The 26,597-nt window shown below is 40.5% G+C and overlaps 1 protein-coding gene across 2 annotated transcripts in view; it reads left to right on the forward strand.

Annotated features, from left to right (window-relative positions):
• dachc (dachshund c) overlaps positions 1–26,597 on the forward strand; it is a 575,251-nt gene that overhangs the window by 185,809 nt on the left and 362,845 nt on the right. For both annotated transcript variants that reach the window (XM_069890584.1, XM_069890586.1), the window contains exon 2: positions 23,237–23,352. In XM_069890584.1, the coding sequence (XP_069746685.1) occupies positions 23,237–23,352 (116 nt within the window). The remainder of the gene's footprint in view (positions 1–23,236; positions 23,353–26,597) is intronic.

A 26,597-nucleotide genomic window follows, 5' to 3' on the forward strand; every position in this document is an offset into this window, starting at 1 on the left:
ATTCTGGTACTGGGTCGCAGTCCAAAAATTTTGGCCTGTTTCTCCATCCACAGGTACTGCCTGACCTGACTTTATCCAGTATTTTCTGTTTTTATCTTTATTTCATTTTTTTTTTAGCACTTGCAGTTGTTTTTAATTATTTCCAAATTTTATATAGTAGTCTTCACGTTGCTCTTTCTCATAGCGTGCCGTGCTCAAATTGCTGGCTCTATTTCCAGCATTCCAAACAAACTGCAACTAATATAGCTGCAATGATATTTCTTTGGGGCAATGAATTGTGGCCACCTTTCAAGTTAAATGATCAGCAATAAATTATAGTTATGCTTTTGGAGCTGCCTGTTCTGAGCAAATTCGTGGTGTTTTGAGTATGTGTTCTTTCTCTTGATGAACAATTGAGAAAAGCCAGCTATTGATTGGGATTGAATGAATCTCAAGAGCAGGTTCAACCTATCATTGCAGTGTCTTTTTAATGCTCAATGCGTACACATCCAATCTTTTGCAAAATGTCAAGAAAAATGCCAAAATAACAGCAGGTTGGATATAAAAGCAATTTCTATAGAAAGTTTCTTCATTTGCATTCGATTCCTGCTGCTCTTTATAGTCTTTCGCAGAATAGAATAAATGCTTTTGACAATAACCTGTGGGAACATAGCCAATAGTGAGATTGAGTTATTTTATTCACTGCTTGGGGTGTGTATGTTGCTGACAAGACCAACATTTATTGTACATTTTGAATTGTCCTTGCAGAAGCCTAATAATTGTCTGAATATGCCTGAGATTGTCTGAGCTTGGAAACTAAGCAGACTCAGGCCTGGTCAGTACTTGGAGGGGGAGACCACCTAGGAACACCAGGGGCGCTGGACAAGGTGGCACCTCTCTGTCTGCTGTACAGTAAACAGAAGTTAAATTACTTCATGTATGTTACATACTAAATGTAGAATTACGTGGCAATAATGAACTTTTACCTTTCAGAGGCACTGCAGTTTTTTCCTGTGAAAGTGCTCTGTTGTTCATTACAGGTTTAGACATCGTGACATTGAAGATATTACTGAGCCAGGATGGCACGCAACCTAAAGTAGTGTGTTTCCATGTACCCTGTTACCTTTATCCTTCTGACCGAGGTGTTGTCAAAGTGGCTTGGGTGTGTAAAAGAGTTGCATAATGAAGGTGGCACACACTGCAGACATGTTGCACCAGTGATGGAAGGAATGTGTCATTGAGGTCATACCAGCCTTCTTTGTCTGCGTGTCGTTGTGCTTCTAGAGTCATGTTGATGCTCCTTAGAAAGAATACATCATTCTATACTGCTCTTAACTTGTGACTTGAAGAAAGGCTTTCAGAAAGCCTTTGGGGTGTTAGGAGCTTAGTTATTCGCTTCAGGGTGACAAACAATGAGCTGCTGTTGGAGCCTCAGTGTTTGTGTGGCTGGGGCAGAGCAATTTCAGAAGGGGGTGCCCTCCCTCCTTCACTCCATCCACACCTGCAGGATGTTGAAGGTGGAGGTCCTACAAGGTTGTTGAAGATTAAGGGAGTGAAGATTATAATCAGGTTTGTTTTCCAGGTTTAGTTGTAATGATTGTTAGATTGTAATTTAAAAAAAAATAAATTTAGACATACAGCATGATAACAGACCCTTTCGGTCCACAAGTCCATGCTGCCCAAGTATATCCAATTAACCTTGAACCCCAGTATGTTTTTGAAGGGTGGGAGGAAACCCATGCAGACACAGGGAGAATGTACAAACTCCTTAACGACAGCACGGCCTTCGAACTCCAGTCCCGATCGCTAGTGGTGTTACAGTGTTGCTCTAACTGCAATGCTAATTGTACCAACCAAAATATGTAGAAGAAGAATGACGCCATTCAGTCCATCAAGGCTGCTCTTCCATTTGAATCATGTCTAATGCATTTTTCCTCTTAACTCCATTATCTCGCCTTCTCTCAATAACCCTTGACACATTTACTCATCAAGAACATATCAATCTCAACCTTAAATATACCCAATGTCTTGGCCTCCACAGAAATGAATTCAACAGATTCACCACCCTCCAGCTGAAGAACTTTCTCCTCACCTCTGTTCTAAAGAGACATATCCTGTTACTAGATCTAGGCCACACGTACTATATCTTCAGGTTTTGTAATACTTGTTCACCTTAATCTCTTTACCATTGATATCAAACTGTCTCCACACTGTAGAACTTCAGATCAATGCACATGGCGTTCTTTCATTGTTAGCTTCTTGTGTTTGTGTGATGATAGATTCCACGTGGAAGGATTTTTAATTTCAAGAGGACAGCATTGGAGTAATTTTCAAGAAAAAGAGCACACACTATAATTTGGCATTGTGAAATAATCTTGTAGTATGTACAAGGCACTTACCATTCATGCCACCTGTTTATACATGCTAAACCTGAAGTAATTCCAGCTTCAGGCTTAGTTTAAATAGTGCACTTAAGACCAGCAGTGCATACTGACTAAATTAACTCTGTCTGTGCAAATAGGACCTCAAATAATCCCACTATATGTTTTAATGAATCAAAGCACCGTGCTGATAGAAATCACTTCACAGGGATTTGATGTTTCTTTTGCAATTACACAGTGTCTTCTTGGATGGATATTAAGATGCCAATTTTAAACACTTTTTATTTAGGATAAATGGAGTGGATGGAATGTTTGAATTAAAGGCAGCATAGAAGCCTGAGGTGACAAGTACAAGAAGCAAGGGATAGGTGTTTCAATCCACTTTATCTTAAGGATGTCGATATAAATCTAGTTCAGTCACACAAGGAGAAGGTATTCTGTGAACACTCTCCACTATGTTTTATGCATCATTGATTTGGGAATTCTAGATAAGATGCTATAGAGCAAACTTTTACCCAACATCAAACCCAGCATATGCTTTGTCTGTGATTACTTGACATGTTGGGCAGAGGGAGTTGGGTTAATGCAACAACATAGTGAAGATTAATTTAACACTGTGGGAGAAAATCTGAATTGGATCTGATGTGCGCTGACCTGGTTAGAGAAGTGCGGGATATTTAATGAAACATGCATACAAAAGTATACCCTATAGTGGGTCCAAAAAAAATTGTTAATGCATATAATACTGCTAAGGCCACGACTGTATATCATAGGGGAGGTGGTGGTCTGTTTCCTGCTGGTAAAGTCACAATATTTGTTTTGTTTCAATTTAAGTTTATTTGTTACTAATCCCTGTTGCAGTGAGAAGGGTTCTTCTGCGGGCAGTCCAACAGGTCAAATTTAACACATATACAACTGTAGAAATCAGAAAGACAAGAACAGACTTGCACAATGTGGATAACAATGAAAATAAAATCTTTTTAAATCTGAGAACACTGTTGTGGAGTTCATTTAGGCCATGAAGAAAAAACTGTCTTTCGGCCTGTTGGTGCACAATTTCACATTCTTAAGCCTTCTCTCTGATGCATAGAGGGAGAAGAGAGTGTGTCCAAGGGTTAATGGATGTTGGGTGTCTTTCGTTGACAATGGTAGAAATAGATTAAGTCCCTAAAAGGGAGGAAAATTTGTGTGGTGTTCTGAGCTTCACCTTGTGCAGAGAAGCTCCCATACCACACATTCAACAAATATCGAATGGAGTGTGTTTGGCAGGGAACCTGCAGGTAATAGTCTTCCCATAAAGACTACGGTGACATTTGCAGGTTTGAAAGATGTTGCCTAAGAGAGTAGATGCAATATATTTAGGGAATAATTCACACTACAGCCGGGGAGCACCTGTGGTAGTGTTTAAGGTGACGAGTGACATGCTAATCAATAAGGTTGCTTTGTCCTGGATGGTGTCAGCTTTTTGGAAAGTTGCTGGATCCACAGTCATCTTGGTAAGAGAAGAGTATTCATCACATTCCTAATGTGTGCCTTATGGATGGTAGTAGAGCTTAGGAGAGCCAAGAGACCAATCACCTATCGTGATTAACAATGAAAGAGAGCTTGCAATCACACATAAACTGTTCTTCTATAGATCTGGAAATGGTTGGTAAAATGTTTGTTCCCTTTGATGGTCCAATATTTTATTTCAGAGATTTAAAATCTTACCCAGAATAGTATTGCAAGCCATATGAGTGGGGTTCAGATTCTTCCCCTACTGGAAGTGTTCCTGACAGAAAACTGGGACAACATTTCTTTTAAATGTTTCCTGCCAGATTACTTAATTACAGATTGTTAATTTGCCATGACTGGTATTATGGATCAGATGCCTTTTTATTGAAGCCGCCCACTTCCATTTCCATGGAAATAAAATTTGATTCTTTTTTGAATAGATTGTAAATTTGAAGGAACATATCTATGGCATAGTGATATGAAAATGAGGTGTAGCAGTTAGCACAACACTGTTACAGCGCCAGCAACCTGAGTTCGAATCCCACATCATCAGTGAGGAGTTTTTACATTCTCTCCATGTCTGCATGTATTTCCTCTGGGTGCTTCAGTTTCCTCTCACCGTTTAGAACATACTGGGGGTGTAGGTCAATTGGGTGTACTTGGATGCATGGGCTCAAGGGCTGAAAGGGCCTGTAACAGTGCTATATGTCTAAACTTAAAAAATAATGTAAATTCAGAAAAATGTAAACTCTTTGTTTTGAATGTTTTGAAAGTTTGATGTGATTTCTGCGATTAAACAACACATTTCAATGTTCCTGTTTATGGATAACAAAAAAGAGCTTGCCTTAATCCATGGCAACTTCCTGCATCACAAAATTCTGTGGACACGGTGGTTGAAGTGAAAACACAAACTGATGGAGAAGCTCAACAGGTCAGACAGTGACCTTTATGCAGCAAAAACAAAGATACATAACTGACATTTTGTGCTTGAGCCCTTGATTAAAGTATGAGAAAATGCCGGCAAGTGTCTGAACAAAAGAGTGGGAGATGGGAAGGGTGGGGTGACAAGGGGAGGAGATGATAGGTGAAGAAAGGAGGGAGGATAGGGTTAGGTTAGGTTACAGGATCCCACCACCAGACACCCTTTTCCCTCTTGTCCCTTCTCGGCCTTCTGCAGGGACTACTCCCTCCGCGATTCCCTCATGCACTCATCCCTCCCTACCCATCGTACCCCTGTGCTGGTAGGAGGTGCAGCCACAGTCCTCCCTTACCACAGGCCTTTCACATGAAGCAACACTTCACTTGCACATCCAGAGGACTTATTTACTGCATCTGGTCCATCCTTTGTGGTATTCTCTATGTCGGAGAGACCCATCGCAGATTGGGAGATTGCTTTGCTTAGCTCCTTCTCTCCGTTCGCAACTACAGCAACCTCCCATTGGCCAATCATTTCAATTCTGGTCACACTCCCGTGCTCACATGTCTGTCCATGGCCTTATGTATTGTCCCACCCTGATCGCCTGCAAATTGGAGGAACAATACCTTATTTTCCGTCTGGGCCCTCTCCAGCCAGATGGCGTGAACGTTGACTTTACTGTCTCCCAGTTAACCTGTTTGCCTTTCTTTCCCCTCGCCCCTTTTCTGTCTTTCCAGTTCTTTCACCTACACAGCCCTAACATCGCACCTCCCCCTCTTTGCTGCTGTCCCCTCCATCATTTCTTTATCTGTCCCAATCTCCCACCTTTGTGACCCTCCCATTCCCCCCTCCTACTCTGTTGTTCGGACGCCTGGCGGCATTCTCTCATACTTTGATGAAGGGCTCAAGCTCGAAAGGTCAGCGATATATCTTTGACTCTGTTACATAAAGGACACTGCTTTATCCTGCTGAGCTTCTCCAGCACTTTGCTGTCTTAACTCCTGCATTCAGTTAATACTTACTTATTTGCAATTAATTCATTTTGATTGGAATTTTCAACCATTTGTATCCAGGAAAGATGTATAATTAATTATATTAAAAATTGGTTGATACTTGTTTGAGCACCCCTTCATGGGAATAATACTTTCCAGTCCTCTTTTAAGAATGATATGAAATTACTGCACCATGAATTATTGCAACCAGGATATATATTTGCAGAAATATTATTGGGCACCAAAATGAGATAAATGTAAAGGACACACCCACTGATGTTCCAGTCTGCCACTAATGTCCCTTACTCGGTTGATGGGTTACTTGACTGCTCTCATGTGTAGATAAGTGGCATGGATTTGGAGAAAGTTGATGGAATATGAGGAGGGTAAAATAGGATAAGTATAAAGGGGGCGGTGAAGACTTGGTGAGTGGAAGAGCCTATTTCCATGCTGGTCAACAGTATGATCTCTATGACCCTAAATGCCAGCTCACTACTGAAGAGGCCAGTTTATTCCTGCTGATGCAAGAGATAACAGATCAAGCTGTGGCCTAGGGTAATGCAATCTTGCCTGGAAACTCAGTTGGAAGCATGTCATTCCTCTGGATTGCAAAACTGTGAGATTTTACAAAATTAAACTCAACAATAATTCATCCTATCACTCAGGTTCTGTTATCCTCTAATATAGGGAACTAGGATGTGCATCTGCAGAGATGAGTTTCTCTTTCAGTTGTAGCAGGGAATCCACAAGGCAGCCGACCAAACACATTGCTTCATTTTCCTTTCTTTTGAAATAAAGTGAATAACACCCAAAGGTTCTCATGGTGTAAATAAATGTTCTCCATGTCACTTTCTCAGTGGTTTCATTCGGAAGGTAATAATCCTGTGCTTTCTTATGTCAGATAACAAGCTAATTAAATAAAAAGAAGATTGTTTGTTGATATTTCAACATAGATTTGGAGCATAAAACCAGCTAAAAATGATCACTGCATTTATTCCCATCTTGTAAAATACTGCCAATACTGGAAACCAAAAAAAAGGCCATCTCAATTTCATCCTGTCATGAACTGTTGTGCACATTTTGTAAGTTATTACAACTAAAAACATGGATAATTTTATTTTTGATTATTTGATTAATTCATCAATTTTGAAGACGAACAGTCATTATCCAACTCTTAGAGACATGGTAAGGAAAATGGAGCTTTGAGTTTCTTATTCCAATTCATCCAATATTGTTTGAATACCTTCATCTGGTTGGAAAGTACTAATTATGACTTTTTGCTGGCTCCTTTAAATGGCATAATTATGATTCAAAACATGGATTTTAACAGTGTATTTTTTAACAGTTCAAAGCTTGTGCACAAGTTAATTTCATTGATCATTCTACTGAATAGTACTGTTCTTTTGAAAGAATAAAAACCAGAGAGAGTTAAAAAAAGGTGATTAATTGATGCAGTTCATCTTTCTCCAATGACAACGACTTTGTTGTGTTGAAATTAGGAAAGTAATTGAGTGTAGTTTCTCTTTAATCTGATTGCTTTACCAGCAGTTTGTTTGATGGTATCAGGTTCAATCCTGCATTGCTAGGTCAACATAGACCCATTCCATTAAAGGAGCAAGGTTCAGCGAAAGTTCGGGCTCTATTGTTTCACCATGGTTACAAAACAAGAAAGGAGAAATCCTGCATTTGCCTGCAATGAGCCCTGGAGGTACAGTAGCTTGTTATTGTTTAAAAAATGTAGCCAGATATATAAACCTCACAATTATCTCCTGTGTAAACAAGAGTGCCTTTCACTTGTTTTGTAAGCTGTACACAGATGTTCAGAAGTTGAATCTATTATAAATAAGTTAAAAGTTTATATTGCTTTCACTTTACCTCTGTTGCCTTTAATAAAGTTTAAACAATATGTACCCTGGTCAGAATTTAGAATCAGAATTTATTGTCATGAACAAGTCATGAAATTTGGTCTTTTGTGGCAGCAACATGGTGCAACTATTCATATAATAACCATCTTACTACATTAGTATAAATAAAGAAAAAAATAGTGCACGAAAAATAAGGCAGTGTCTTTGGTTCATTGATTACTCAGGAATCTGAGGGCAGTGGAGAAGAAGCTGTCCTTATGGCACTGAGTGCTGGTTGTTAGGCTCCTGTACATTTTCCCGATGGTTGCAGAGTGAAGAGGGCATGGCCTGGGTGCACGCCTCCATACCAGGCAGTGAAACAACCAGCCAGAATGCTCTCCACTGCACACCTGTAGAAGTTTTTGAGAGTTTGCTGATGACACCCTTAGTTGTCGGCAGAATCACAAACGGCAATGAGGAAGTGTGCAGGAGGGAGATTGATCAGCTCGCTGAATGGTGTAATGATAACAATCTTGCGCTCAACATTACCTCTGGAGTAGAGCAGTGGGCTAAGCATGCATCTTTGGAGTGTGCCTGTGTTGATAATCGGTAAGGAGGAGACATTGTTTCTTATTGTTTCTGACTGTGGTCTTTCAATGTGAAGTCAAGGATACAGATGCATGAATTGCATATTAGCATATTGTAGTTTAACACTATTTCTGTGTGTGCTCTGGTATAAGATGTTGAAACAAATTGTTTACACATATCAAGAATTCTAGTCCTTGTCAGATATGCTAGCATTTGCTATTTGAGGTTGTGGTGGTTTCCTATTCAGGCCCATGCACGTGGAAATGCCATTGTAGATTTGGCCCCCTTCCTACTCTATATAACATGAAGCACATTAAGGACGTGAAATGGCATAGATACATACTTGTTCTACATCCCCCTCAAAAGTGATTGTATTTAAGTTTTTATGCACAGCTCTGACACTAATATACACATGTTTCAGCTTACTCATGTCATAAAAGGAAGTGATTTGACCATTTGAGTCCAGGCATGGGTTTCCTTTGGAGGATCTTTGTAAATTGATGGACCGATTGGCCACTGTAAATTTTCCCTAGTGTGTAGCTGAGTGTAAGAATCTTGGGGAAGCTGATAGGAATATGGGGAAGATAAAATGAGATTGGTGCAAATGGGTTGCTGCTGGTTGACAAGGTTATTATGGGCTGAAAGGCTTGTTTCAGTGCACTATAATTATGTTGTTTGAGAACGATGGTAGTCCAGACACAAATGTGATGCTCTTTTGCAAAACATATCTGCCTGCTTTCTCTTTTTGCTGGTGGGGTAGGATTTCACTTCACCTTGTATCAGTGGTTTTCAAACTTTTTCTTTCCCTCACATACCACCTTAAGTAATCCTTATGTTCTGTGGTTAGTGAAGGAATACTTAAGGTGGTATATGATGGGGGGGGGGAAGAAGAAAATTTTGAAAACCTCTGTTTTAATCATACCTAATTGACTCGTTATGTGCATGGTTTCATCACTCCAAAGGAAATGGGCCAATGAAAAATGTTCTCAAGCAAAATATTTAGTAACAATTGGGTCCAGAACAGTGGTTCTCAACTTTCCCTTCCCACTCACGTATCACCTTAAGCAATCCCTTACTAATTGCACTATGTAATTCCAAGAGAGTATTCCAGTGCTGCTTTCATGCTGTTGGTTTTAAAAAAAAGTCCATCTCAAAGTTTTTTCGGACACGATCTGATGTTTCAACACTAATATCGTATGCCATTGCTATATTGTGCTCTGGCAAACAAGAACAATTTGTTAATTGCGGTGGTTCTCAGAACAACAACTGAACAAATAATACATTCAACGTGATATGATTCACCCTCAATGATATCATTGCTCTTTAGAAATCAGTTACTGGAAGGATAGTTTACTGTGCAACAGATTCTCATGAATATATTTGTCATTTATCAGTATACCATCTTGTACAATACAATGTCCAAGAACAATATGACTAAAAAGGCTCATGGTGTTAGTTTTTTTTTAGCTTAAAAATGCACTGAAATGCTGGAGGTACTCAACCGGTCTTTCAGTGTTCCATAAAAAAGCAAAGATATATTGCCAATGTTTTGGGCATGAGCCCTTCTTCAAGAAATAAAACGAAGCATATTCTGAATGTGTAAGGTGACTGAACAGAATCCAGGGCTAGTGTGTTGATTGGATTATATTGTTAGCTACATTTTTTTTAGCAATAGTTCCTTTTGACGCTGCAGAATAATACCGCTTCAACAAGGCATTTTGGTGCTGTGTTGCATGGCAAAAGCCTGACTTAGAGCTAAAAGAAGCTGCAGCATTATTAGAAAGTTTAATTACTCAAGATTCTTGTCAGACTAGAGAAATATAGTATTATTTTTCTGAAGGCAAATCAAAAGTAGTAATTAATTCAAGGTTTAGACATTATTAAATAATAATAATTAACTTTACTGAACATCTTTAGCAATGGGAAGTTGAACCAAATAATATTTGGAAGTAAAATACAAAAGTCTGCAGACACCGTGGTTGAAGTAAGAACACAACTGGAGAAACTCAGCAGGTCAAACAGTGTCCTTTATATAGCAAAGAAATTTCAGGCATAAGCCCTTCATCAAAGTATGGGAAAATGTCAGCAGGCGTTGAAATAAAAGGGAAAGGGGGGGGGTGTGTGGTGTCATTGCAAAGACAGGATATGATAGGTGGAAAAGGGAAGGAGGGCACAGCAGCAAGCAAGGGGAGGAGGGATGGCTAGGTGAATAGAGGGGGAAGGGAGGAGGAAAAGAAAGGTCACCTGAAACTGGAAAAGTCGATATTGATGCTATCAGCTGGAGAGTGTGCAGACAGAAAATCAGGTGCTGTTCCTCTAACTTAGGGGTGGTGTTGGTGGGAAGTACATGAGGCTATGGACAGACATGAGTGTGGGAGAGTGACGCAGAACTGAAATGGTTGGCTTCTAGGAGGTCTCTGCCACTGGTGTGGACAGAGTGAAGGTGCTCAGAGAATCAGTCTCCCAGTCTGCATCCTGTCTCTCTGATGTAGGGAAGGCCACAAATGGAGCACTGGATTTAGTAAATCAATCCTGTGGATACACGTGAAGTGTTGCTTCGTTTGGAAGGCCTATTTAAGGCCCAGACAGTGGTTGGGGAGGGAGTGTGGGCTCCTGTGGCACTAGGGAAGGTGCCGGGTGGGGGGGGGGGGGGGGGGGTGGAATTGGTGGGGAGGGATGAGTGCACAAGGGAGTCATGGAGGGAGTGGTCCCTATGGAAGGCACAGAGGGATAGAGAGGGGAAGATTTGTCTTATATTGGGTCCTGTTGTAAGTGCCAGAAATTCCGGTGAATAATATGTTGGAGGTGATAGATAATATTTGGCATTGAGTTATTCCAGCAGATTAAGACAAGTTTTAAGTAGATTCTGAAAGGAGAGAGAGGAAGTAAAATGGTTTGGAATTCCTGGGCATTGCTTTTATTCTTCTCTTTGGCATCTACGTCATGGATGGCCAATGTTATTTGTTTATTACTTTGTTGCACAGTTGGAAATTGATCTTCAGTTATTAGATTTAGACATACTGCGTGGACTTCTGGGGCCATAAGCCATGCCCAACGCCAAATATACCAATTAACCTATAATCTCCGTATGTTTCTGAAGGGTGGGAGTAATCCCACACAGACATTAGGAGAATGTATAAACTCCTTACAATCCTCGTTAGCGCCAGATTCAAACCCAGGTCACTGGCACTGAAATGGTGTTTGCACAAAAGTAAAAACCACAATGCTGGAGAAACTCAGCAGGACAAACAATATCAAAGATAAAAATACATAACTGACGTTTCAGGCTTGAGGCCTTCATTATTGTTACATTAACTGCTACGCTAACCATACTGTTCAGTTAGATCTGGAGTTCAAAATGTTTGATTTTGTCATGCTGAAGGTTTGAAAATGCATTTCTAAATTGAGGACATTGCATGGCTTGTGGTTGTGATACTAAGTGTCCACAATTTTCTTTAGTTTGGATGGTAAAAGTTGTTCTAGCTGATGTCAGGACAAGACTTTAAATGCATTTGAAATTTGTACTTGAGTAAATGACAATAAATTTATTCATTGTATGGTAAGAGAAGTTTTAGCCAACACGAAGGTTGTTTGATGTTCCCTAATAATAAGTTTATGCATTAGGAACACACTGGGTTGGCACTATCACTAAGCAAACTAAACAGCTACCGAGGGCGCAGACCTTAGAGGGGTGCAATCAGAGTGGCCAAACATCCAGTGTGTTACTGGTCCTGGCACCCAGGGTGAAGGTGTCGGCGATGGCCAGCACCAGTGCACTCTTCCACATCTCACTGAGCTTCTGGAGTGAGACAGCCTGACGAGCTGGTGGAGCGCCTGAAAGCTGCCAGTGCCAGGCTTCACCACCCCGATGGCCCTCTCCTCCTGCAGCTCTGCACCGAGCTGGCCAAAGCAGACACCTCCCTCATTGACAGAATGGCCCTCTCTTCTTCAAGGGGCTGGATGACTACTTACCCGGCTGCTCCGAAGCCACATCTGCTGTCATCCCGTCCTGTGACTCTGCTCTCCCGGGCCAGCTCACCGACGTCCTCAAGGCGCTGTCCTTGCACCTGCAGAGGACAACGGGTCAATTTCTCCATCGTCCACTTCATCTCCATGCTGGCTGTGCACAACACAACAGAGGTGGTCTCCTCCTCCTCTTCTCCCCATTGCCCTCCCATGTCAGCAATGCCCCCCCCCACCCGCTCAGTCTGGCCAGTACCCCGCAGCAGTCAGCCCAGCCTAGGGCACAAAATAGTCTGGTACCAGCCCTGGGAACAAAGTCCCATTCACAAATTATAATGGTGAACCAATCTTTTCAGAATGGGTTACTCAGAGCAAAATATACTGTTGTTTAAATAGGGACATGTGTCTGGCCATTAATCTGGGGATGGGTTTCTTAAATGTGCAAATTTACATATCAAGCCTTCTCCTGCTCATAATGGGAGGTGGAGAATGTGATGGGGGAAAATCAGTTCTCCTTGGTGAGGCTTTCTAGCATCATGTGAAGAACATGTTAACGGAATCATTTATTAGCCATTAAGAAACAGTAATACAATATTTTTTTTAAAAAACACACTCTGCATCTCTGCCAATATTCTCATATGCCAGAGGGTCCTTACACTTGCTGCTATAGCAGGAAAGTTCCATTGCCGCTCTTTGCTTGTCCCTTGTCTGTTAGGTGTCATTCCTTCTGCAGGCTATTGAAAAAGCCAATCACTTCCACAGGTGTTAAACAAAGGAAATGATTGTGCTTTTTCGATAATGATGGAAACTCAGTACTCAAATGGTTATGTGTGCCTCAGAGAGGTCGGGTACTGACTAATGAAGGGAACAAAACATATTGTTCATCCACTACTGTTTGAAATGCAATGGGGATTCCAACAATAGCTATTGTGCAAATGTTCACTACTTATAGTTCCTTTTAAATCATTAATGATCATTTCTGAACCTTTGCAGCAGGAGAATACATGTCATAAATTAAGGTCTTTTTATATTTTCTGATGTTTTAAAGACCACTGGTTTAAAAAAAATTTGAAACATACTTTAGTTTCAACATTGTACTACTGTACTACCAATGGGAGCTAAATGAGCTTCGTTTTGAAACAAATGCTATCAATGTCCCTCGTTCTGCGAAGGATGAAGGATCAAGAGTTTCAGTAAAGCTTAACATGGTCCACTGTTGGAATCATTCCTTGCACAAAGGATAAAAGTTATCGTTGTTGAAATCAGACATCCCAGTCCCAAGATATCAGTGCAAGATATCAGTATTTCGAGGCAGTTTCAGGCCCAAACACCAACAACTTTACTTTCATCATAAGCCATTGTGGAGATGTTCACTGAGGAATGCGCAGCCTGCAGCATATGCTGATAAACGGCAAGTAATATTTGCACCATATAAAAGCCAGCCAAATGACCATGTCCAAAAAGTGTCTAACAATCTATTCTTCATATTCAATGGCACTGTCATCACTGAGACCCCTGCCATCAATTACCTGGGAGTCACCATTGAGTCACCTTACACCCCAAAGCCTTTCCTCAAGACATGAGTCAAGTGTATGATGGAATGCAAGATCAGATGATACCTTGACAAAGGACTCAGGCCTGAAATGTTGGCTAATTTCTTTGCCTCCTATGGAGGTTACAGGACCTGCTGAATTTTTTCCAGCACTTTATGTATAAATTACAGCATCTGCAGACTTTCTTGTTTTAATTTAAAGGTAAACGTTCCATTATTGTCATGTAATACTACATTTAGAATGGGACATACATGAAATTCTTTAACTTTTGTTAACTGTAAGGAAGACAGAAAGTCGCCACTTTGTCCAGCACCCCTCACAGGGGTGAGGTCCCAGCAAGAAACAAACTCACAACCCTTGGTTTACAAGACCAGTGCTCTAACCACTGAGTTATGGAGCCTCTTAACATTTAGTAAATGTATTTGTGTCTTCTTGAACTATGTATAATTTGAAGTAGAGCAGTATAGTTTGCCCCAGAATTCTCTATTTATTCCTCAAATAACATCACAAAAAAGAGGTGATTGGGTTGTGATTTGTTCCTTCTTAGCGTTTTCAAATAATATGCTATCTTCCATGAATTACAACATGAAATAAGACTTGCAAAGTATATAATGTGCTATGGTTTGGTGCATTTAAACACATGCAAAACCACATTCTCTTTTGCTAGGACACAGAACATTATGGTTTAATCTTCACTTTAAGTTAATGGCTCAAATTGAGCTGAATTTAGCTTACTGCCTGTGACTTCTGGCTGTAATCAGTTTGCTCCAGATGTTGAGGGCTAATCAAGCTAACCTTGGGAAGAGGCTGAGCTAGCCGTAGAGGTCTTACTTGTCAAAGCTCTCATAAATTTGCGAAGCTAAAGATTGAGGAGACTTGGCCTTCGATCTCTAGGGTTAAGAAGGGTGAGTGGTGGTCTTATCAAAACTTAGAATATTCCTACAGGAATGGGCAGGATGGATGCAGCATGGAACTTTAACCTGGCTGAAAATCTAACAAGGAGTCACAGTCTCAGAATACGGAGTAGATCAATTACGAATGAGATGAGGATTCATTTGGAATGGAGTGAATTTCTGGTATTTTGAACCCAGGACAGTGGATGCTCAGACCTTGTGTTTGTTCAAGAAGAAATTGATAGCTGGATATTAAGGGAATTAACCGATACAGGAAAATGGCCTTGAGGTAAAAGATCAGTTGTAATCTTCGATTCATAGTTATATAGAATCGAAGCAGTCTTTTCCATGCCAGTCAAATTACCTACTTTAGCTAGCTCCATTTGCTTGAATTTGACCCATATACCTCTAATCCTCTCCCATCCATGCACCTGTCTAAATGTCTTTTACACATTGTAATTATACCTGCCTCTGTCACTCCCTCTGGTTGCTCATTCCACTCACGTACAACTGTGTGTGTGTGTGTTTAAGTTGCACCTTGGGTCTCTTTTAAATCTTTTCCCTCTTACCTTAAACCTATTTCCTCTCATTTTAAATTCCACTACTTTAGGAAAAAGACTGTGGCCATTCACATTACTATAACATATCTTCCACTCATGCTAAAAAGCCAAAATTTAATTGGAGACCTTAATGGCAATAAATGGAAATAAATAGCAGAAGGAAAGGAAAGGGGAAAAAAACCACAAGAAAAACTTGAAAGCTGCCAATCAAATAGTATACCTATCTTGACAGCACTTGATAGCTATAGACTTCATACAGACTGTGTCTGATTTACTGAGTATTTTAAGACTATATGAGCCAGGGTGAATAAAATATGAAAAGATTTGCTATGTTATGAGCTCTGTCTAACATATTTACTTTTGCTTCAGGCTGGCAATTTAAAAAAAAGTTAAAATGCTTTTCTTGAAAATTTTGAAATTAGCAGCTAATATGTTCTTCCATTACTTGACAAGCTAATAGTATCCTCAAAAGTTTGACTAGTTCCTCAACACATTAAATGATGTCAAATAACACTGTTTAGAAATGGGCATATATGATCTGAACCATATGGATCACACCTATTTTTTTCCGTGGATGACCTCATGTGGTATGAAAATGGCTGTCGGGCACACAGCACATACCATGGACCACACTCGGGAAAGATAATTCACCTTTACTGTTGAGAAAGGCTCCAATTGACATTAGGACTTAAAATACACTCTTGACTCTCTATCTTCTTCTGAGAGCCTAACACTTATACTTTGGATGAAAATGATATCGTTGGCACTTCAAAAAGCATGTAAAGTGATATTGCAGAACTCCTGGTTAGAGCACATTTGAGTCAATAAAATATTCATGTTGTAAACTTACCTTCAAGACCTTTTTAAGAATTACTGTAAAACTGAATACTTACAGACAAGCAGGTTTATCCTTAAGTTCTGGATTCAATTGTTTTTAAATATGATGCGGGTAGACTCTTGAATCACGGCCATTTTCTACCAAACAAGCATTTAGCATGGAAAATGGCAACTGTGACTTTCAATAACCAAAAATAAATTTCAAACATTCTTGACGAGAGGAGTACTAAGTTGTTTCCTTCCCCCTTTTATAACATAACATTAAAAAGTATGTCAGATAATGTAATCATTTGTTTCAACTGCAACCTAAGGGGAGGGGAATTGCTAAAAAGTTTAATCCGTTTGTCCAGTATTTATAACTTAAAACCCGTGACCTTGGATTTAAGTCATAAATGGATTCTAGTGTTCAGGAATGCAAGTGGAATATGATAGAAAAACTCAGCAGGCTGAGCAGTATCTGTGAAGGGAGAAGCAGCCAATGTATCAGTTTTAGAGCCCTTCATTGGACATAGGAAAGAGGAAGGTGCATGTTGCTTTTCCGCCCCCCCCCCTCCAATAGATTGGAGGAGGAATGTACAAAATAAGGGGAATATCTCGATGGCATCATTTATCATTCATGCAACTACATTGTACACTGCTGGGAGGTGGTGGGCAAGTTGGACAAACAAGAAAGATAAAACAAAATGACTGAACATGATATCAAAACAGGAAATGGAAAATGCTCAAAAAGTTTAAAAAGTGGTGCTATCACTCTCAAAGAGCAGGAAGTTGTCTATCTTCAATTATGTATAAGATGTGAGGAGTTTGACAGTCCTGAAATATACCAATTGCAAACTTGTCTGCTACAGTACTTATGCACAGTACAAAATCCTGCTGGACGCATCAGTTCAGTTAACACTTTTTCTTGCCTTTTTTGCAGTCTATTCTGCTGAGTATATTCAGTGCAGTATTTTCTGTTTTTATTTCAGATTTGCAGTATCTGCAGTATTTTATTTATGCTTAAAGCCATTAATTAGCCTTTGCTCTGAGCTCTGAGTGCTAATAAATCTCAAGTCCTCCACTGACTTAATTCTCTATTGTGGATGTTTTTTTTTAAAATACCCCTCAGTCCTCACTGGCTTCAAGACTAATTTGTAACACATCACAGGTGACATGAAGTTTTTTTGTCTTAACATCAACAATTACATTAATTAGATCAAATGCTCCAATGCAAAATTATTACATTTGATAAATAATGATGGAATTAACAATAAGGAGATATGTTTTCTTAAAATGTCTATATTGGAGACCAACTACAATGGGAATCATTTTTAAATTGTTGTGCAACCATTTTGTCTGCATTAATCCAGTGCCAACACTGCTGCCTTGATATAATTGGCAAAGTGCTGTAGTATTATTCACTCTGAGTAAACAATAGATTTGCTTATCATTCTCATGCCCCACCCAATTTTCTTTTGTCTTTTGAAGTGTGATGTTTCCTGTCAGTGAGAACAGATTGGAATTGTCAAAGTTCACACAGATATTGCAGCCTCAAGGGACAATAATATATATTGGTGTACAAGTTTAACCCCTATCCTGTGCATTAAATGCTACTTGGGGGTGTGGGATTGGAAATATGTTGATCATGTCTAAAATTCACTTCATTTGACTTGGGTGGAAATACATTTTAGATCATTGCATCACACATTTAGCATATTTGACAGAGGGCAAACCATTACCACCAAAACGACAAAACATAATGCCAGCCACATTTTTTTTTCCACTTGGAAATTTACTTCAGTACAATGTGGTCTGGAGAATAGTGTTGTACACAGGAGGGGATGGCAACTGGTTGGATTGCTGGTCAAAATCTGCCGCATACAGTATGCCCAACCCCCTCCCTCATTTTATATCCTGCCAGCTAATTGCCAGATTAAAAAGTGTAAAGCAGAGGGAACAAATCTCCTAGGGCTGACATTGCCTTTTAATTTTCTGCAGAATCCTAGAATAGCTTTCATTTAAACTACTACATATATTTGGCTTTTAAAAATCCCATAAATCAATATCAAGCTAACTGCAGTAATTATTACAAGTTAGAGCATAATTTTCAAGCTGAAAGCTCCATGTCGAATTTTAGCATATGCAAACTAGGCAATTCTAACATGTATAGATATTAATATTGAGGATCAGGTAACGAGGTACGAGTTATGAATAATACATTAGCAGTGGCTGTTCTTTATGAACGAAATGAATTCAGCATGTAATCTAATTAGTAAAGGCAGTCTATTAAATCCAGTGAAAAAGCAGCCGTCCTTGAAATAAGTTTATTTACAGTCTCTCCCAGTACTTCCAACAACTTTAAGATTGTTGCCATTGGTGGGGATGTTCACTGAACTTTGCTGTGCATTTCATCGCCAGCTGGAGCTCACTTTGTAATACACTCACCCGAGTCTGATGCGTGTGTGTTTAAGTTCCAATTCAGAGAGTAGAACACATGATCCCAGCTGACACTCCAATGTAATATTGAAGGATTGGAGCACTGTTGAAGGTGCTGGTTTTTTACATATTAATTTGAAAGCTGCTTGAATCTTCAGGCTGACATGTGAGATCCCACATTAATATTTCAAAGGAGATCAGGAGAATTCCCTCCAGACACTTGGAATGATCTCCTCATTATCCAGATCATTGTGGAAGCTTGCTAATTCTTTTGTATCAATACCACTTTGTTACACTGGCTACATTGGTATAACACAATAGTGTGTGTGGTGGCTGCCTGTATGGATTTGTACATTATCCCTGTGACAGAGTAGATTTCCTCCAGGTGCATTGGTTTCTTCCCATACCCCAAAGATGTGAGAATTGGTTGATTAATTGGACTTTGTAATGTTACTTGGGAGGCTTCTTAAATAACTTAGATATTCAGGTAACAGAAGAGACTTTACTTATTGATGTCCTCCACCATCACAGGACACTGTTCACACACTCACATATACATACACCCCACAGTGGTGCACTACCATTACTGCAGTGAGAAGGGTGTATTCTTATGCAGTTACAAAATAGTTCACATTATCCTGACTATAACATCCCTCCTTCTAAAATCAAGAAAGATTTAGTGTTCTGTATCACTTTCTTTCCAGTGCAATTTAAGTAACTGAGCTTGTACACTAGTTTATTTACACAACTAATTTTTAATTTTTTTTTATCGCTATCGCACTGGTGGCAGTATATTGCTTCGCCACCTTGTGGCGACCGTTCGGCTCTGTTTTGCTGTTTTGTCGTGCTTCACCTGCCAACTGCTGTGTTGATGTTTCGGTATTCGTGGTTGTGGTCTCTTCACCTGATACCTCCCTTGATATTGGTGTTGCAGGCTTTGCTGGTATTAAAGCTTTCTGCTTCATCACATCTTGTGTCGGCCGGATGTGAATTCTGTTCCTCCTCAGCTGATTGCCAGAGTTTGTCTCAACAATGTATGGTCTTGGTGTCTCAGCTTCTCTGATGATCTTTGCTGGGGTCCATGTTTTCAACATCGGCTCTTCAATATGCACCTGCTGCCCTTTGAAGAGTTTGTGCATGTTTGTTATAATGCTGGTGTCCTTCTTCTTGTGTGTCAGCCAGTCTTCTTCTGGTTTCCTGGAGGGTGCATTTTGCTTGGTAGAGTTGTTTTATATCTCCTGCCATTTAGAAGTTCTGCCAGGGACTTCATGTCAGCCCTTAAAAGTGTTACTCGTAATGATAGAAGAGCTAGATCTGGATCTTTTGTTTTGCGATACTTAACTAGTGTGCGTTTCACAGTTTACCCTTGTCTTGAAATGAACCCTTGACTTTTGGGGTAGTATGGGGATGATGTAATGATAATAAACCCATATTCTGCAGCCAGCTTTCTGAATTCTTGTGACACGAACTGTGTTCCATTGTCACATATTACTTGCTTGGGTATTCGTTGTTCAGCAAGGAGCGCTCTCATTTCTGAGGTGATAATTGACGTTCTCAGGTCTTTTACCCTTTTGACGAATGGAAACTTAGAGTAGTAACAGGCTACTATTAAATACCACTCTTGATTCTCGGTGAGCATGTTTGTTCCCACTGTGTGCCATGGCCTGGCAGGTACTTCTGTGGAAATTATTTCCTCTTTTGTTGTGTGTTTCTGTACTTTTGGCATATTTGACATGTAGCCACCAAATTTTCAATGACTTTGTTTATACCAGTCCAGTACATGGCTGACTTCGCTCTGAGTTTGCATTTCTCCATTCCCATGTGATCTTCGTGTATTTTATGGAGAACCTCTTTTTGCATTGTTTCAGGTATAATCAGTTTTGTTCCACCCAGCAGAAGACCATTCTCCAACAATATGTTGTCTCTGGTAAACCTATATTGATGTACTGGTTTCTTCTCTGATCTGGCTTAATTTATTACTGGTCACACTGTCGAGATGATGTATCTTGAATCCCATGTCTTCCATTTCATATTTTACATTAGGAGAAAGTTGTAACAAGGTATCAGGAGGCACCATCTTTGTCTGGTATGTATTTTAAGTCGAAGTCGTATCATTGTAGTTGTAGAAGTAATCTGTGCAGTCTTGCTGGTGTCTTGGTTAGGTTCTTTCTCTGGATGTTCCAGTGGGTGATGATCACTTTCCACTATAAACTTTCTTCCATACAGAAAGTCGTGAAATCTCTCACACCCACATACGACCGCCAACAACTGTCTCTTAATATTGGCATTTCTGGTCTCTGCTATTTTTAGTGCTTTTGAGGCAAAAGCTATTGGTTTTCCTTCTTGTACTAATGCTGAACAAAGGCCTCTATTAGATGCATCTACTTGCAGAGTGAGGGCTTTTTCTCTAACTAGAATCTCAACTCCACTTCTCTGCATATTGTTTCTTTGAGCTGGTCAAAACTTCTCTGATGTGATGGTGACCACTGAAATTCCATGTCTTCCTTCAGCATCTCCCTGATGTTTGCTGTGTAGTCTGACATATGTGGTGTGAAGGAACTCATATATTGGACCAACCCAAGGAAACTTCTGAGTTCCTTTTTGTCCTTTGGGTGCTCTATCTCAGCAATGCCTTTAACCTTCTCTGGGCTTGGCTTTACCCCATCAGGAGTGGACACCATTCCAAAGAATTGGTATTCCTTTTATAATGCATTTGTCTGCATTAAGTTGAATTCCAGCTCCTCTTGTTCTCTCCGTGGCCTCGTGCAGATGAGGTTGGTTCTCCAATGGAGTATCTCTAATGTTCTTTTTGGATATCTTCTTCATCTGGATCTCATAATTGACAGAGATCAACTGCAACTCCCAGCGGCTATCCAGACCTAGAATTGCTGGACCATCTGCATCTACCACGTAGAATGTTGAGAGGATGTTTTTTCCCTTACGGCAGCCATTGATCTTAGCTCTCCCTTGCTGCTTGATCATAGGTCCAACATAGGCTATTAATCTGACATTTGCTGTTTTCAATGCACTGTCTTTTGGATCCCCTTTTATTATGTTCTCTGGGAACATCTGTTGGTAGAGTCTGAGTGGAAGGACGTTGCTTTGTGATCCAATATCTAGTTTCACCCTTAGGTTAAATAGCATAAGCTTGTTCTGGATTGTCCTCTGTATTTGGATCCTTGTGTGAACTCAGTTCCTTCTTTCATCTCACCTGACATCTTGTGAAGGTGTATGGATTCCATGTCCAATATCTGGGTGTCGGAGTCCTCATTGTTGTTTCCTTTGATTTGGTTGATCTTCTTCTTTCTTTATTGGTATTACTGTTTTCTTCATACCAGACTTGCACATCTTCGCCCAGTGGTTTGCTTTACGACAGGCTCTACATTCAGAACTATATGCGGGGCATTTGTTTCGTTAATCGAATGGGTGTTGTCTGTCACAGTTCCTGCAGGTCTTGGGGGGGGGGGGGGTTTGCACTTTTCTGATTGTGTTCTTTATAACATCAACCCTTCCTTCTTTTTGCTGTGGGTGTATCTGCATAGATAGGGATTTCATTTGCAGCTCTGGCCAGCTTCAAGCTCTCCTTCCCTATAAGACACTTCTGCACTTTGGGATGGGCACTCCCCTATATTAGTTGATCAACTAATTTTCCCTCTATATCCTTAAATCTGCATTTTGCAGCAACAATTTTTAGTCTAGTGAGGAAGTTATCAACAGTTTCATCAGTCTCTTGAAATTCATAGCGTTTAATTCTATGATTAGACCTGGGTTCAAAGTGAGAAACAAACTTTGCAAATATCTGCTCAGAATCATTTTTTCTCCACCTCTGTAAGCTCCCAGCTAGTAAATAAGTCAAAGGCCTTGCTCCCCTGTCCAGAGAAGTATATCACTGACCTTCTCCTCTGCAGTTGCATTTTTAAAATCACTTTAGAATACTAAATTTCACTTCTGCTGAAACCTTTTAAATGATTCAACAATGTCTTCAGCCTCCCCGTCCATCATTGGGTGAACTGCTGTTGCTCCAGCCATTTTTTTTCATTAATTGTTTTTCTCCTCTTTCCCATCATATTTCAAACACTTACAATCAATTGTATGGCCTTGTTCTTGTTCCCTTATACTGCTGCTATTATGTTATGTCACTGTGTTACTTCGGAGGCTTCTTAAATAGCTTAGATTAAAGAAGAGACTTGGCAATGTCCATGGCAGGACATTGTTCACACACTCTCATATACATACACCCCACAGTGGTGCACTACAGTGAGAAAGATGTATTGTTATGCGGTTACAAAATAGTTCACCATATCCTGACTATACAACAGTATTTTTTAAAATTTAGATTTAGAGATACACTAGGCCCTTTCGGCTCATGAACCCATGCCATCCAGTTTACACCCAATAACCTACACTCTCGGTACGTTTTTGAAAGGTGGGAGGAAACCAGAGTCCGGGGAGGAGGGGGGGAACCCATGCAGACACAGGGAGAATGTACAAACTCATTACAGACAGTGCAGGATACGAACCCTAGTCGTGATTGTTGATACTGCAATGGCATTGTGTTAGTGAGTGAGTGAATCTTGGGAGAATCAGAGGGAATGTGGAGGATTGAAATGGGATTAATGTTGATGTTCATGATGGTCAGTCTGTATATAATGGGCCAAAGAGCCTGTTTCCGTGCCATGAGTTTATGATTGTATTTTGGCAGACAATAATATTGGTTGTGGGATGCCTTGAGGCAGGCTGAAATAGATGCAAAAGGCACAACAGAATTGTAAATCTGAGCCTTCCATTAATTTTCAACCAGTATCTTCTTTCCTTTTCCAGTTCCAGGCCAGGAAGACCTCCAAAACGATCCCAGAGTGTCACATCCCCTGAGAATTCTCACATCATGCCACACACTGTGCCGGGCCTAATGTCTCCGGGAATTATTCCACCTACAGGTAATGCAATTTATTTTCATCCAGTCTACATAGTTGCCTTTCATTTCACTTTGCTTGACCCTTGACATTATTTGAGATTCTGTCATTTTTTAAAATCAAGTTTGTGCTTCTCTCGTGTTTTTTTCCATTGTTCCAAAGCCTTGGTGGGGAAAGGAGAGAGAGCAAAAAACTGGATACCTAGTCCTGATCAATGCCCAGCAGAATAGAAAATACAGGGTTAGTTTGATTCTTAGCCTGATGTGTCTCTGGGCTGAATTCACATTGGAGTAATCAGTAGTTAAATAGCCAAAAAAATCACAAAGAGCAGTGGGTCCCACCTCAGTCCTTGTATTAATGAAGCTTCAGCCAGTCTGGCTGACAATTGAGTTCACTATTTAAATCTATAATTGCACTCTTGATTTCTTCCAGTGGAGAGTGTTTTTACCATAACCAGCTGGCTTTATCAGGTCCCAAGTGAACTAAGGGATGAAATTAAAATAAGGATAAATTCACAAAATCAATACTGCTTGTATTATTTCAGAAGGAGGAGGATTTTTTCTAGGTCCAATGAGCTAACCTGTAAAAATTTGCCGCTATCCACAGTCATCCTGTTTTTCCAACTATCATATGCTCCCTTCTGACCACAATTCCTTCCCAACTGTCATCTCTTCATATTTCTGCTCTCCAACAGAAGCACCATCATCAGCTTGTCCCTGTGATATTCCCAACTATACCAGGCCATGTCTCCACGGGAACTCTTTCCAAGATATCAAGATCTTATCATCTGAGTCCCCAGATTTCCAGACCTCCTGTCACACCAGCTCATCTGCACCTCTCCCTGGTGACCCAGCTATAGCCATAATCAATTTTACTCCTACTTACTTGTATCTTCTTTACCAATGTGTAGCTGTCTTTCTACTGAAAAAAAAACCTCCAGCTTATGACATTGCTGATACTGGATCCCCCCTCCCTCCCTCCATCCTTCCCTCTTTCTTCTTTCCCTTCTCTCTCCTTCCATTTTCTTTCCTCCTTCTTCTGTCCTCCTGTCCTCCCTTCCTCCTCTTACTCCTTCCTCCCTTCTCCCTTGTTTACTCATTCCTTCTGCCCCTTCCTCCTCCTTTCCCCCTCCAAAAAGTGCCTAGCATAGACAATAAAACACAGAACATTATAGTATAGTTCTTTTGGCCCCCAATTCCTTGACCAAATATGATGCCAAATTAAACAAAATCTCTTCTACCTGCAAGGATCCATATCCTTCCATTCCTAGCATAATATGTCTATTTAAAAGCCTCTTAAATGCTATTATCACATCTGCTTTAACCACCATCCCTGGCAGCACATTGAAGATGCCTACTATTCTATTAAAAAATACCTCCTTAATATCTCCTTTCATCTTCAAGGCATTTTCTCCAGTATTTACCACTTTTGTCCTGGGAATAAGATCCTGACAGTTTGCCCCTTCTATACTCTTCATAATTTCATAAACTTCCATCAGGTGTCCCCTCGGCCTCTGATGCATTAGAGAAAACCATCCAAGTGTGTCCAATCTCCCTTTGCAGCACATACCCTCTAATCCAGAGTGCATAGTGAAAATGGGTGTGAACTGGAGCATGAACAGGAGAGAGGAAGATCTCAATGGTAACAGAACACCTTGAAACACAGACTATGGGATAGACAGTGGCACTCCCAGTCGAGCTGCTGACCCACAGCTCACAGAGAGTACTGAGTGCCAGTTGTACTAATTTTAGCACATTAAATTCCATTGACTTCAATAAAACTGTGTCAAGGTGAGTATGGCAACGGCCATTGCTTTTGCATGTTTTTACTTACAGCTTTATGTGTGTTCCTTGGTTAAACTTTCTTGATGTTGCTCTGGATATCTCATTAGCTGCCAATACTTGAGGTCGATTGGAGATTCAAATGAGAAATGTTTGTGGATGTGGAATATATGTAGAAATTGCTGGAATAATGAAGATGTTCCACTTTTGCAGGGAGACTTTAAGAACATCCTTGAATCTTTTCCTCCATCCATGTGGTCATCTCTTCTGATGGTGTTCAGGGTAGAATTTGATATCAAGCATGCCTCTCACATGGTCAACCCAACTGAAACACCTAGGTCCAATTACAATTCAATGCTTGTGAGAGTATATTTAACCAGCAAATTGATTTGGAAGATTTTTCAGGTTCAGAACTTGTATTGGCTCATGAGTACTTCGTAGTGTCTGTTGTAGGTAGTCTAAATGAAGGAAACAGATAGGGTGAAGTCACTACTGCAGCATAAGCCAATGAGCTTCAAAATCTCATTCACCATGGTAACAATGGCAAATTTCATTACACATGCCTGCTTTTATTGGGATATGAAAAGTAGTTTGTTTTCCAGGGACTCATCGCAAGTATTGTCAGTATGTGAGTTGTGAATTGAGGTAGAGGACTTAAGTCAAAGTTGAGTGGAAGGTCAACTCTCTCAGACACTTCAGCCAATGGCCAGGAGATTGCAAATTGCACATCTTTGGCTTGGCTTCGCGGACGAAGATTTATGGAGGGGGTAAATGTCCATGTCAGCTGCAGGCTCGTTGGTGGCTGACAAGTACGATGCGGGACAGGCAGACACGGTTGCAGCGGTTGCAGGGGAAAATTGGTGGGTTGGGGTTGGGTGTTGGGTTTTTCCTCCTTTGTCTTTTGTCAGTGAGGTGGGCTCTGCAGTCTTCTTCAAAGGAGGTTGCTGCCTGCCGAACTGTGAGGCGCCAAGATGTACGGTTTGAGGCGATATCAGCCCACTGGTGGTTGTCAATGTGGCAGGCACCAAGAGATTTCTTTAGGCAGTCCTTGTACCTCTTCTTTGGTGCACCTCTGTCATGGTGGCCAGTGGAGAGCTCGCCATATAACACGATCTTTGGAAGGCGATGGTCCTCCATTCTGGAGACGTGACCTACCCAGTGCAGTTGGATCTTCAGCAGTGTGGATTCGATGCTGTCGGCCTCTGCCATCTCGAATACTTCGATGTTAGGGATGAAGTCGCTCCAATGAATGTTGAGGATGGAGCGGAGACAATGCTGGTGGAAGCGTTCTAGGAGCCGTAGGTGATGCCGGTAGAGGACCCATGATTCAGAGCTGAACAGGAGTGTGGGTATGACAACGGCTCTGTATACGCTTATCTTTGTGAGGTTTTTCAGTTGGTTGTTTTTCCAGACTCTTTTGTGTAGTCTTCCAAAGGCGCTATTTGCCTTGGTGAGTCTGTTGTCTATCTCGTTGTCGATCCTTGCATC

Source organism: Narcine bancroftii, chromosome 7 (genome assembly GCF_036971445.1).
Source record: "Narcine bancroftii isolate sNarBan1 chromosome 7, sNarBan1.hap1, whole genome shotgun sequence".
Classification (NCBI taxonomy): Eukaryota; Metazoa; Chordata; class Chondrichthyes; order Torpediniformes; family Narcinidae; genus Narcine; species Narcine bancroftii.